At 42.6% G+C, this 13,792-nt stretch overlaps 1 protein-coding gene across 1 annotated transcript in view; it reads left to right on the top strand.

Moving 5' to 3' along the window:
* The first annotated feature begins 1,962 nt into the window (after positions 1 to 1,962).
* The window catches only part of GZF1 (GDNF inducible zinc finger protein 1), a 15,806-nt gene continuing 3,976 nt past the window's right edge, over positions 1,963 to 13,792 (top strand). The window contains exons 1-5 of the mRNA XM_042441849.1: positions 1,963 to 2,102; positions 4,406 to 5,766; positions 8,394 to 8,488; positions 10,678 to 10,845; positions 12,378 to 12,535. Of these exons, the coding sequence (XP_042297783.1) occupies positions 4,424 to 5,766; positions 8,394 to 8,488; positions 10,678 to 10,845; positions 12,378 to 12,535 (1,764 nt within the window). The 5' untranslated portion in view covers positions 1,963 to 2,102; positions 4,406 to 4,423. The remainder of the gene's footprint in view (positions 2,103 to 4,405; positions 5,767 to 8,393; positions 8,489 to 10,677; positions 10,846 to 12,377; positions 12,536 to 13,792) is intronic.

The following is a 13,792-nucleotide window of genomic DNA, read 5'->3' as shown; positions in this document are numbered from 1 at the left end:
ATTAACACACACGTCTACATCATATATTCTGTGTGTGTGTGTATGAGGACTGCCAATGTGAGGCAGTGGTTCAATTGTGGAGCTATGGCCACGGAAACCCGGTGGGAGCCTTTGGGCCAGAAGCCACACTCTCTCAGCCTCCTCAGAGGAAGAAGGCAATGGCAAAACCCCTCTGAACAAATCTCCCCAAGAAAGCCCCATGATTATAAGGTCGCCATAAATCAGAAGCAACTTCAAGGCACTCGGATTTGCAGCTCTGTGAGACATTTAGCCTTCTCTGTCAGGGAGCTGAACTACACATCCCAGAATTCCACAGCACTGAGCCATGGCAGTTAAAGCGGTGTCACACTGGATTACTCCTGCAGTGTGGATGCAACTTGAGTCGGTCTAATGGCTTTGCCTGAACTGTATATATTTCTGCCCTGCTTTCATAAAAAGTGAGGGGTTTGTGGAGGCCATTCAACGTTTCCTCAGGGTCAGTGCAAGGCCACGAAGGGCTGGAGGAGGAGGAGGAGGTACAAAATACACGGGTGCCTCCTCCTCCTCCTCAGACTCTTGTTTACCAGCGCCAGAGAGGCTGCTTCTGGGAATTGTGGTTCACCAGCTCTGCGGCGGGCTAGTCTTCAGTGAGAACGGAAACTCCATTTCCCATAAGCCCCTGCGGCCTTGCGAGAGAGGAGGGGCTCAGCGGGGCTGTCAAGGCGACAGCGAGACGGGAGAGAGGGAGGGCGGCCAATCAAGAGACGGAGACGCGTGACCGGCGTCCGCCTCAGCCAATGAGAGGCCGGGTCTGGGCGAAAGTGAGAGAGGCTTTTGTCAAAGGCAGGGAGGAGGGAGGGTGACCAATCAGGAGCCTCAAGGGAAAGCCATGGTCAACCCTCTCTGAAGAAAGTCGCCAAGAAAAGTCTGTGGCAGGTTTGCCTTAGGGTTGCTACAAGTCAGAAACGCCTTGAAGGCGCACAACGCACACAGAACTCATGCAGCTGTGTTGGCCAGTGGGCAAGTTCAAACAAAACCCCACTAAACAGTGATATCTTTATTGGCCAACCCAAATGCACAGTGTACTTGCTGCAAATGTTCAATGAAATGCACAGATATAGGATGGGGGACACCTGGATGAATGAAACTACGTGTGAAAGGGATCTAGGAGTCCAAGTAGACCACAAGTTGAACATGAGTCAACAGTGTGATGCGGCAGCTAACAAGGCCAATGCTATTTTAGGCTGCATCAATAGAAGTATAGTGTCTGGATCAAGAGAAGTAATAGTGCCACAGTATTCTGCTCTGGTCAGGCCCCACCTAGAATATTGTGTCCAGTTCTGGGCGGCACAATTCAGAAAGGACATTGAGAAACTGGAGCGTGTCCAAAGGAGGGCGACAAAAATGGTGAAAGGTCTGGAAACCATGCCCTATGAGGAACGACTTAGGGAGCTGGGGATGTTTAGCCTGGAGAAAAGAAGGTTAAGAGGTGATATGATCGCCCTGTTTAAATATTTGAAGGGATGTCATATTGAAGAGGGAGCAAGCTTGTTTTCTGCTGCTCCAGAGAACAGGACCCGGAACAATGGATGCAAGCTACAGGAAAAGAGATTCCACCTGAACATTAGGAGGAACTTCCTGACAGTAAGGGCTGTTCGACAGTGGAACACACTCCTTCCTTCCTTGGAGGCCTTTAAACAGAGGCTGGATGGCCCTCTGTCAATGGGGATGCTTCAATGGAGAGTTCCTGCATGGCAGAAAGGGGCTGGACTGATGGTCCTTCGGGTCTCTTCCAACTCTCTGATTTTTTGATTCTATGGTTCTAAGATGGAGACGTAAGATGCCTCCATTTTGTCGTTTATGTGCTTAGTTTCAGGCGCCCTCCCGCCTGAGTTTTATCCCCGTCGCCATGGTGACCGTGGGCGGCCCCGTCGCTTGCCCTGTGACGTCACAGTGGCGCGCCGGACGTCATCCTTGGTCGGGGAGCGCAGGGAGGAGGAGGAGGAGGAGGAGGCGGCGGCGCGGCCGTCGACGGATGTCTCTGAGCGAGGCGGCGGGCCTTCCGCCCCGATGCTGTTGTCCTCCTCCTTCCTGGAGCCAGGAGGAGAAGGAAGGGCTTCCCGGTGGGTCTCAGGGGAGGGAGAGTAAAGGAGAGAGAGGGGTTGCCAAGAAGGGAGGCATGGAGAGGAATCAGCCGGGGAGGGGAGGCAGGGTCGTCCCCGGAGGAAGGTGTCCCGGTCCTAAGCCCAGGAACAGGGACCCCGCCTTCCTCCTCCTCCCAGCCGTTCTCCCTACCCTTTCCCCCTTCCTTCTCTCTTCCTCTTCCTCCTTCTCTTCCTCCTCTTCACTTCTTCCTCTTACTCCTCATTCTCTCTTCCTTTTCTTCCTCCTCCTCCTCCTCCTCCTCCTCCTCTCTTCTTCCTTTCTCTTCCCCGTCTCTCTTCCTCTCCCTCCTCCTCCTCTCTTCCCCTTCTTCCTTCTTTCCTCCTCTTACTCTTCCTCCTTTATTCCTCTTCTGCCTCTTCTCTTCTTCCTCTTCCCCTTCTCTTTTCTTCCTCTTCCTCCTTCTCCTCTCTTCTTCCTTCTCTTCCTTTTCCTCTTCTTCCTCTTCCTCCCCACAGCACTGGGAAGAGAGGCTTTCCTGCATGCCCAGCATGGGGTCGGATGGTGTTCTGCTTCCTGGGGCAACCAAACCTCTGCCTGCTCCATTTGTTCTTTTTGTGTGCCTTCAAGTTGTTTGACTTGTCCAGTGTCACCCAGTGGTTTTCCATGGCTGGCTGTTCAAACCCTGGTCACCAGAGTCATAGTCCAGTTATCAAACCACTAAGTCATACCAAGCATCGGAAGAACAGCCAAGGGGGGGGGAGAGGCCAGGAGATTAGAATGTGCACCCAGCAGCTTTTTAAGACTGCATCTACACTGCAGAGTAATGTAGTTTGACACCACTTTAACTGTCATGGGCTCAGTGCTGCAGAATTCAGAGACATGTAGCTTTGTGAAATATTTTGCCTTCTCTGGCAGAGAGCTCAGAAATCTAAAGTGCTATTGCTATTTTGGGGGAGTTTGCACAGATATCCATCGTACCAGGTATTAAGGATGAGCATCATCCTTAATTTGTAAACTTAATGCCTTTGGGGCTGGAGAATATCTCCACGTTGGGGATTATAGACATATAGGGTTGTCAGCATGAGCAGGAAGGGAGAGAGAGCCATAAGGAGCTGCATGAGAAGAAATCCAAAGGTAATGGGAGGATGGAATAAACAGTGGAGTAGTGAGCAAAGAAAAGAACATGTGAGCTGTTATGATGAATCAGGCAGGATCAGGATGGATCATTCCACCTATCATTCAGTTCCCACAATTATCCGGCCAGTTGGCTCTGAGAAGGGCACAATTAGGCATGACAGTGGTACCACCCTCTTTTCCAAACATAGCCATATTGTTTCTGCTGTTGGAGACAGTATATAACCATCACAGGTAGGATTCTTAACTGAGTGAGGAAGCGTGAAAACAGAAAAGCCGGAAAAGTCAGAACACGGGGAAAGGAACATTGCTGAGTGGAAGGGAAGAGGTTTGGAAGGATCCATGGCGTCTGCACAGCTTTTGTCCAAAGAGGCAGCTGCCTTCCAAAAGTAGTGAGAGCTCTGGTTTCAACTAACCAGCTAGACCTCTCAAAGTAGATATAGAATGAAAGCATGCGAGTTTAGATTTATTTCTATTCTCACATTTCCCCTTCTTTACCGAGGTGTATGAAACTTAGGTACAGTATATGAAATGAAACATTACACGTCATACTTGGGGCATAGTTTCTTGTTCTGCTATGAACTTTAAAGAAACAGAAAGAAGGCAGTGCAAATCCTGGCTATGGTTTCTCCCATATCCAAAGCAAAATGGAAAACCAGCTCTTTTTTAAGATCATCATATTCTTACATATTCATATGTTCTTGCATACTCATCTCTTAACGCTGCATCACACATATGTGGAGTCTTGGGGAGCCTTTCTTTAGATGCCCACCAGATAAAGCAGACCTTTTCATAGCATCACAGCATTGAGCCTTGCCCTTTCTAAGAAGGCTTGGCATTTACATTCCCCCCCCCTTTTTTTATACACTCTCGTGACTGTATCATTTGACATTTTACTATAGCTTTTAAATCAATTATAGCTCTTACACATTACTTTTTAAAATTTATTTTTATGCCTTCTCCAGTCTTTTTGTTCTTGACCTTAATATGGAGTTAGATTTAATGCAGCATCACACTTTTATGGGTGGTTTTAAAGTTTCTGTTTCATCATTGTCACTGGGAATTCTGTTCTAGGGTGGCTTATTCTGTGTACATGTCTGAGGGCTTGGGGAGGAACGTTGTTAAAATAGATAAGGGAAGCAGTCATTTCCCTGACAGACAACTAATATATGGTGATATTGTTCAGTTTTTAGAAAGGAAGAAGATGGAAAGTAATGCTGTTCTTCTGGAATCTAAATCCTCACCACTAAACCTCCTGAATGAAATGCACCAGCTACGTCTCCTTGGACACCTTTGTGATGTGACTGTGAGTGTGGAATACCAAGGTGTCAGGGCAGAGTTTGTCGCTCACAAAGCTGTGTTGGCAGCGACAAGCAAGTTTTTTAAAGAGGTGTTTCTTAATGAGAAAGGCATGGATGGACCAAGGACAAATGTATTATTGAATGAAGTCCAAGTAGCTGACTTTGCATCTTTTCTTGAGTTTGTGTATACTGCCAGAGTGGAAGTAGAAGAGGATCGGGTACAGCGCATGCTGGATATAGCTGAAAAGTTAAAGTGCTTAGATTTGTCAGAAACCTGCTTTCAACAAAAAAAGCAGATGCTTGAATCGGTGTTGTTGGAGTTACAAAATTTTTCTGAATCTCAGGAAGCTGAAGAGGACAATAGTGCCCAGCCAAGCAGTTTGCCTAATGCAATTGGTGACACACAAAATGACAACGTAAACTATTTCTCAAATTCTTCACTTGAAAGGCCCAGGGATGGGGAGCATCTTGAGGCTCCCACTGTTAAATTAAAGGAGAAGTTAGACAAAAAAAAAGAAGCGCTGAAAATACCCTGTGCCAAAATCAGGAGGGCCAGTGGAAGACTGGCTGGAAGGAAAGTATTTGTGGAAATACCCAAAAAAAAGTACACAAGGCGCCTGAGAGAGCAACAGAAGTATGCTGACGCTGTTGCTGAAGAGAGCAGGCTCTCCATAGACCACGACATGTGTGAAGAAGGTGGAAAGGAGGAGGAGAAGGAGAAAGAGCAAGTGGCAAACAGCATGAAGCCTGAACACAAAGAGTGTGAGGGCACCAGCGAATTGGGAAATGTGAATAAGCTGGAGGAGGACAAAAAGAACCGTGGTGGCAATTTTACATGCAGCACCTGTGAAAGAGAATTCCTATACGAGAAGAGCTTTTTAAAACATATAAAGCACAGCCACGGAATTGCAGCTGAAATTATTTACTGTTGCGAAACATGCGGCCAGACTTTTGCCAACCGGTGCAACCTCAAAAGCCACCAGCGACACGTCCACAGCAGCGAGCGCCACTTCCCATGTGAGCTCTGTGGTAAGAAGTTCAAGAGGAAGAAGGACGTCAAGAGGCACATTCTGCAGGTTCATGAGGGTGGTAGGGAGCGTCATCACTGCCTACAATGTGGAAAGGGTTTGAGCTCCAAAACGGCCTTGAGGCTTCATGAAAGGACACATACAGGCGACAAGCCTTATGGGTGCACAGAGTGTGAGGCTAAATTTTCTCAGCCTTCGGCACTTAAAACACACATGAGGTATGAACAGACTTAACTGGCCTTGTTAGCTAAAATCTCTGGGCAAAAGGTAAAGTTTCCCAAGGCAATTTGCCAATGGTCAAATAAGTAAACTAGGATTGGAGAGTATAATAAAATTTTCAGTAGTATGTATTCTTGACTTCTTTGGAGAAGGGCTGATGCTGTTTTACAGACAGACCTCCTCCCACAATAATAGCCTCAAATTCTTTTAAGTTGCTGTAAAATAGTTTGAGTAAATTTGAGTCTTTATCAGGAAAACAGGATAAGACTGGAGTCCTGATTCTAACAAACAGATATCTAGAAATGTAATGAAATTCAAAAGAGAGTTTCAAACAATAAAGTAACAATATGGTTTATATTATCTGTTTTGGATAGAATATGTACAATGAAAAAGAATAAGGATCCTTAGGAATTATGCTGAATTTACATTCCCTCTAAAATTAATGGAAGATTGCATTTATATCCCTAAGCCCCATTTTCTGATTTGATTTGGAGCCTCTCACACATTTTATGTAGAAAGAAAGAATTAGTAACACTTGTAGATAGATGATATTGCTTCAGCAATATACCAAAACAACAGCAACAAAAAAGTCCTATATTTGGGAAATTAACATGTCAGAAAACTCCTCCCTGACTTGTAGTCTCTGTAGAAGGGATTTTGTTTTAATAGGAACATGGGAATGATTCCTAGTCCACCTGTTTTAATATTTTGGAAGAACCCTGAAGTGGTATAGATTGACACACAGGCACACCCCAATGAGAATTAGGGAAATAGAGAAGTATGGCTTCATGGAATTCATAGTCACAGAATGTGTCAGTGGTCAGTGGCAATGATAACTATGGGGATTTCATGAAAGTCATGGAAACCTTTTATTGGCATACTGCTCATTAAATGCTGGAGACAGACAAGGTAGAAGACTTTACAGTATTGAGACCTGTTTGTGCCCTTCATATATGATAAGTAGTGGATTGGTGTGAGGGATGCAGTGGTTTAGTGGTTAAGACGCCAGTTCTGTTGATCAGAAGATCAGAAGGTTGGCAGTTCGAGCCCCAGGTGCTGCATGATGGGGTGAGCTCTTGTCACTAGTCCCAGCTTCTGCCAACCTAGCAGTTCAAAAGCATTCAGATGCATGTAGATAGATAGGTACTACTACTCAGTGGGAAGGTAGCAGCGTTTGGTGCAGTCATGCTGGCCGCATGGTCACCAGAGCAGTCCTCAGACAATGCTGGCTCTTCAGCTCAGAAACAGAAATGAGCACCACCCCCTATTGTCAGTTACAACTAGACATTCATGTCAAGGGACTACTTTTACCTTTTTTAGTGGATTGGTGTTAGTGTAAAAGCATTCTTTCAGAGAATGTGTTCTCACTCAGTGGCTCTTGTGGGTTTTGTGAAGCAAGGTGTAAAACGTGTCCTTCCTTGTGAGTCATCATCTTTCTTTTGGGATAAGATACCATTCGATTTGCTGTAGCAAGCTGAAGGTACAGAAGCATGATAAACAAAAGAGTTTATGGGCACCCAGGTGCCTTATATTCATTTCTTAGTTCAGATGTGTGAGGTGAAGTCCACCTTTGAAGGGGCAATCCATTTCTTTGATGGTTAGCCTTTATAGTAACAACCATTCTGAAAGTGTGTTGAAAGACTGTCTCTAGACTCCTAAGAGAGGGAATTACATTTTAAAGAGCTCTGCCTTCTGCAGGTATCTGCCATTAGAAAGCAGTGTTCAGTCCCAGCAGAACAAAAAATGAGATGCAGGAAAGAACCCAATGTGGGGTTAATTTTAATATTTGAGGGAATAAATTCAGATTTTGGTCTAAATCCAAAATTTAATCTCAACTAGAGCAGATCCAGGAAAAAATCCAGGGGGACTTGGTTCATCAACACATATGTAAGTTCCATTAATTCAGCCAATCTACTGCAGTTGGGACTTACAATTAGATTCCAAAAGCTAAACCTCCCCTATGCACTGTTTTGAAAACCAACACATTGGTGATTCATAAAGCCATGCTGGAATTTTTCTATTAGGATGAGGGTTGGAATTCACTGCAACCATGTTACTGTTCTTGTTGGTCTAATGTTGCTGGCAGCTTTATACAAAACTGTGAAAAAACAGATACCTGAAATTAAAGGCATCTTAATGTTGATTCTCGTTAATGCAGTTACATTTTAATAGGTGTTTTGGGTTTTTTGTTAAATTTGTTTAGATCATTGTAAGCTAGTTTAAATCATTGTTGCTGTTTTGGCATAAGAGACTGGAGATGCAGTTAGACTCAGATTTTTGTCAGTTTAGCAATAGGTTCCTTGTTAGGATGCAACTTTATTATACATCCTGAATCTTGTTGATTTGAATTTGTCACGTCACCCTTCCATCCATCTGAGGCTTTGTATATGTAGAAGAACACTTCTGCCCACATGTGATCAGCTGTACTGAGAATTTCGTACACAAGTGGATGCTGCACAATTCTTTTTAGCTGTACTCAGGTTCTTGACTGTTGGGTAAATCCCATCACTGGATTGACAGTCCTAGGAGTAAACTAGTATGACAGAGAGCAATTTGCTAGTTATTACATAGTGAAGAAGAAGAGTAAGCTGGACTAACTGTGATTTATATTATATTATCATTTCAGAATCCACACGGGTGAGAAACCTTTTGTTTGCACTGATTGTGGAGCAAGATTCACACAGAATCACATGCTTATTTATCATAAAAGATGTCACACAGGTATGAACATTGTTCTGCTTTTTTAACATGCCACCTTTTTCAGTGAGTATGTCATTTGCTGTAAATCAGTCATTAGGAGGTGACAAGTACAGATCTCAGTGGTGGTGGTTGAGAGTTGTTCCAGGGTCATTACTGGGTGGTATATAGATTAACACTTGTATGATAAAGAGAAGAACAAGTATACGAGAAGAATTTAGCCTGTAGTTCAAGGGTGGGAAACTGCACTGGGGTGTGGCCCATTTCTGGATTGTTGTGGGCCACCCCACCATGCCAGACAAAAACTAGATATGACATTGTGTCACTTCTGGTTTCATTTTCAGACAATTTTTGGATAGTTTGAGAGGAGGAAGAAATCAGCTGTCATAAAAAATGCAACATGTAAGGATGGTAAAACAGACAAGATGGGATGGATGAGCTGGTTAGCACATGCATAGTGTGATTTTTTTAAAAAAAAGTGTATGTCCCTGTTCAGGCCTTCCTTGGGTCATACCTGACCCAGGGAATCAGGGGCTCCTCCATGCTGCCTAATTGTTCCTGCTCAAGGTAGAAGCAGTTAAATCACACACAGAGCTTTACATTGTTGTTGTTTATCATGACTTCCAGACATGGGCATTTTTTTTTCTTTTCTGCTTTATTGAGTGCAGAGTAAACCAGTAGAGATATTACCTGAATTTAGACACGATGATAAACAACAGAGAGAAACAGCTCTGTTGTGTGGTTAGCTATTCCTACTGTGTGCAGAGGTGATTGGGAAACCCATAAGGAATAAGCCAGGGTTTATCTAGTTCCCTGACATATCACTTGTGACTGAAACCAGTGTAAAGTTCAACAGTAAGTATAGTTTTAAGCGTCTCTTTATTTCTTCCATTGTAGAAAATAATGAGTTTACGCTTTTCCTAACATCAGTATTTTGTTGGTTAGAAAAAAGAATCCAGTGTGATTTGTTTGATCTTCAGCTAGTTCAGAAGAATTTTGTCTTACTTAGTTCGGCAACATACATTCAGTTTGCCAAACGTGCCTTCAAAAGCTCTGGCTTGTAGACTATAATCTGGCTGCAAAGCAAGGTTCTATTTAAAGCAAGCTTGGGAATCATGCGGCCTTCTAGATGATGTTGAACTTCCACTCCTATCAGTCATAGCCAGCATGACTAATGGTGAAGGATTGTGGGAGTTGCAGTTCATCAGTATCTAAAGAGCTACACAACCTGACCTCCATGTTAAGGATAATTAAGCTATAAATCTTGCATGTAAGAAAAGAAACTTCCTTCCTGCTCCTTTAAATATGTACTAAAGGACTTTCACTTTTTAGGTACTCTAGTTTCATGGGCAAAGCATTTGGAATAGATCACTTGTGCTAGTACCTAGGTGGCACAATGTGAATGCACAATGTGCAGCTCTGTGGGATTTGGGACCATTTTCTGGTTGGGTGTTCCAAGGCCTATATGCCTAAGGGGATATGGTTTAAGTTTAGGGAGAAATGCATGGAAGGTAATAGAAATTTCTCCGTAATTGGCAAGTGTTAAAAGAGCAAGTTGTCAGATAAAGGAGCATGGAAAGATGGGGGTTTCCTGCATATAGAGATTTTTAACTCATTATAGTATAATTTCAAACTTAAAATTAGTTTGGGAAACTATTACCTTTAAATAAACATACTATGGTAGTGTAGCACAGACAGTAGTATTGGCAAGAGTACCAATAGGAGCAGCTGGCTGGTATCCTATGAAATGACTGCAGAATCAAAGTTTCTGCTGCCAGTAAAATTCCTGTGTTAGGTACTGGCACTGTTAGTGCATGTAGTTGTTTTAATTTCTACTGTTGTGCAGGGGGGATCTCATGCATCCTGTGGGCTGCACTTTGCCTGCCTGTGATGTAGCCTGATGTACCATCTTTGTGAAACTGCCATAGGTAGGCACTACTGTGATATTCCGAATTAACCAACTGCCAATGAAGACTGTGACCTTGGATTTCTTGTAACAATTGCAGCAACCTGCTTCCTTCTTTTCATAGCTGTTGATGGGATCAGCAGCTAAAAAGATAAAATCATGAATGCTACAAGAGGAAAATATGGATGAGGCTGATTATATTGATCTTCTAAGTCCATCTTCTTGGCGGTAACACCTGCTTGTTCTTACCATCCATGACTGAAATCACTTTTTTTAATCTTTGTCCTCCCATTCCTATGTGCTATAGGGGAACGGCCATTCATGTGTGAAACGTGTGGGAAGAGCTTTGCCTCTAAGGAGTATTTGAAACACCATAATAGAATCCATACGGGGTCCAAGCCATTTAAATGTGAAGTTTGCTTCCGAACATTTGCACAGAGGAATTCATTGTATCAGCACCTAAAAGTTCATACAGGTAAGAAGCAGAAGCCAAGCTTGGAAAAAATAATTTATGAGAATGATAAAATAAGTTTTTCTAAAGTTTGCTTGAGTTTGTTACTGGTATGTTGAAATTGTTTGATCTCATCAGATGTCTAGTTCTATTAGGTCATGTGGTTGGTGATACTGTGAAATGTGTGGCAAGAGAAAGGATGATAGGCTTGACCACAGATCAGATTAAGCCCTTACAAGTCACTCTTCCAGCAGCACTCTTAGTTTTTGTCAGTTGCCTGATCGCCAAGAGACCTAGCTGACTTCTTTCTTATTACCTTGGGAAATTATCTTGCCTCTGTAATGAGGAGCCAGGTGTTGTTAGATTTTTCTTCACCAGGCCATGTTGGTGGGAGTTACATCTGATTGGAGTTAGAGCCCAGCATCTGGAAAACCACATTCTACTCTTATCTTTTCTTTCCACAATTACGCTGCTGTTTTTACTCTTGCATTTCACCCTTTCTGCCTGACTCATTCACTTATCTACTCTAGCCTTACAAAATCAGATTAGCACTTTTAATGATTTCCTTGTTTCTGTAGCTCTAGTTGCCAGCTCACCAAGCTTTCAACATGATTGGGTTTTTACTTTGGAAAAAAGCTGCCTCCAGCTCTTCTGTCTTCCATTCATGCTCAAAAACTGCATAGACTAGCTGCAGTGACTTCCAAAGTGTCTTAATGGTCCATATTCATATTTGTTCAAGTTCACATTTTGTTTTTGCTGTTACCTGCTTTCCTTTCACCTCTGGCTTATAATAACCATATTCTAGGGTTTTCTTGTCAAGTTTTATTAAGAGGAGGTTTGTCATTGCCTTCTTCTTAAACTGAGAGATTGTGACTTGGCTAAGGTCACCCAGTGGGTTTCCATGGCTTGGTGGAGATTTGAACCCTGGTCCAACACTCAAGCTACACCATCACAGTGGCTCAAATCTGTATGGTCCAGTTGTTGGTCCTGAACCTCGAACACAGTAAATTATGCTCTTACTCAGGAATTTTCTGAAGGTCTTAATGGAGTCGTTGTTATTTCTGTCCTGCCTTTTTCCCAGTTCAAGACTCAAAGTGGCTTACAATTTAAAAAAATTAAAAGCATATTGTTAAAAATTTTGGCAGGTCACAAAATATAATATAAATGTCAGCTGTTTGTTTAACTCCTTTAAGTGATATCAGATATGTAAGTAGTGGAATAAATATTGCGAAGAATGCATTGTAAAGCCCTTAGAATAACATAGTAAATTACCAGAATGGTTCAAATCAATTCTGAAGGGGGCCGGGGGAAGGTGAATATTTTTTTTAAATCAGCTCTGTATTAAGGTTAGCAAACCTCAATGAAATCAGTGACACCAGTTTGATATACCGACTGTACTTTGATATTACTGCACTCTAACTGATCTTAAGGTGTAAAGCTGAAGATCTTGAAAATGCCCTTGAGTAGTTTCATCCTAAAGAGCTGTAATCCAGAAAGTCTGCAGAAACAGCTCATTTGAATGTCATCAAATAGTATTATATGTTCTCGGTTTACAGGTGAACGTCCTTACTGTTGTGATCAGTGTGGTAAGCAGTTCACACAGCTCAATGCGCTGCAGCGCCATCATCGGATTCACACAGGGGAGAAACCATTTATGTGCAACGCTTGTGGTCGGACATTTACTGACAAATCTACTCTTCGACGGCATACCTCAGTAAGGAGACTCTTCACTATACTATAACTAGCTATACTTGCAAAGGACAAAGATAGGAAATCTCACTTGAGTCCTATTGGTTAATCCCAGCTAGAGTAGACCTACTAAATAAATTATTGAATAGTGAGTCAAAATCTAGGTAAATTCTGTTTATTCAGTGGGCTTGGTCTAGTTGGACTAACTATTAGGATTCAGGCCATTGCCTGAAATGTACAGCATACCATGACTGCCACCTGAAGAGTTTAAGCCTTTTGATGGTTGGGTTTTTAATGTATATGGAAAAAGCAAGAATGTTCTTTAGTGAACTGTTCCAGATAGTTTTCTTGGTTTAAGAAGCTCTGTGTGGTTGAGTTTGGGGGGCACATAATTGGAGATAGCCACCAAAACAGGGATTTCATGAATAACATGGCAACGGAGATTTCTGTTTGTTGTGCGCTATTTTGGATAAAGGATGATAAGCTCCACAAAACAGTTGTCCATCCCAACACAAATGTTATAATTTAATTTGAAATACTTTTTTCCATCCAAGTGTCTGTCTACTCTTGCATTCTCTCCTTGAGAATAGGATGCACAGAACAGAACTTAGAAATGATTGCCATAACCGTGACTTTTCACTCAACATAAAATTGTGCACATTTATCTACGTAGCAGAGGCTCTAAGAAACCCTTAGTGAATTGGAAAGATGTATAACAGCACTTAAGCAAGAGTGGCCAGTGTGCATTGGGACTGATGCAATGCACCTCAGTTCCTTTGCCATAGTTACGTACCAGCAGCCCTCTACAGATGGTGAACATTTTTGCAATTCTGATTCTTGCACATGTGAGTCCACTTACGAAGACACAACTCCCATACATGTTTTTGGTCATTGTGGTGTGAGAAATGTTATTTTTTTAAAAAATCAAAATATGAATTGCAAGCAAGAAATTACTTTTGTTAAAAAGATAAATGTGAATGTGTGAGCTTTTTCAATGATTTTCAAAGTCTGGCATATAGTAAGAGGCTTCTGCTCACCCAAATTTTTGCAGCCAGAAAGCCCCCAACCCCCCTTTTCATTAGTGGTGAATAGGGATTGTGCAGCATTCCATATGTGTCTTCAAAAGGAGCTTAGATTGGAGCTAAAATATAATTTTCATGGATACTCATTCTATAGCAGGACAAAAAAAAAGATTACATTGTTCTCAGGTAGGACTCGACTGAAAGATATCCCTGCCAATCTTGTTGGGAAGTATATCCAGAATAGCTAAGAAGGTTGAGTA

Source organism: Sceloporus undulatus, chromosome 1, assembly GCF_019175285.1.
Source record: "Sceloporus undulatus isolate JIND9_A2432 ecotype Alabama chromosome 1, SceUnd_v1.1, whole genome shotgun sequence".
NCBI lineage: Eukaryota > Metazoa > Chordata > Lepidosauria > Squamata > Phrynosomatidae > Sceloporus > Sceloporus undulatus.
This window is presented reverse-complemented; position numbering and strand designations above follow the sequence as displayed.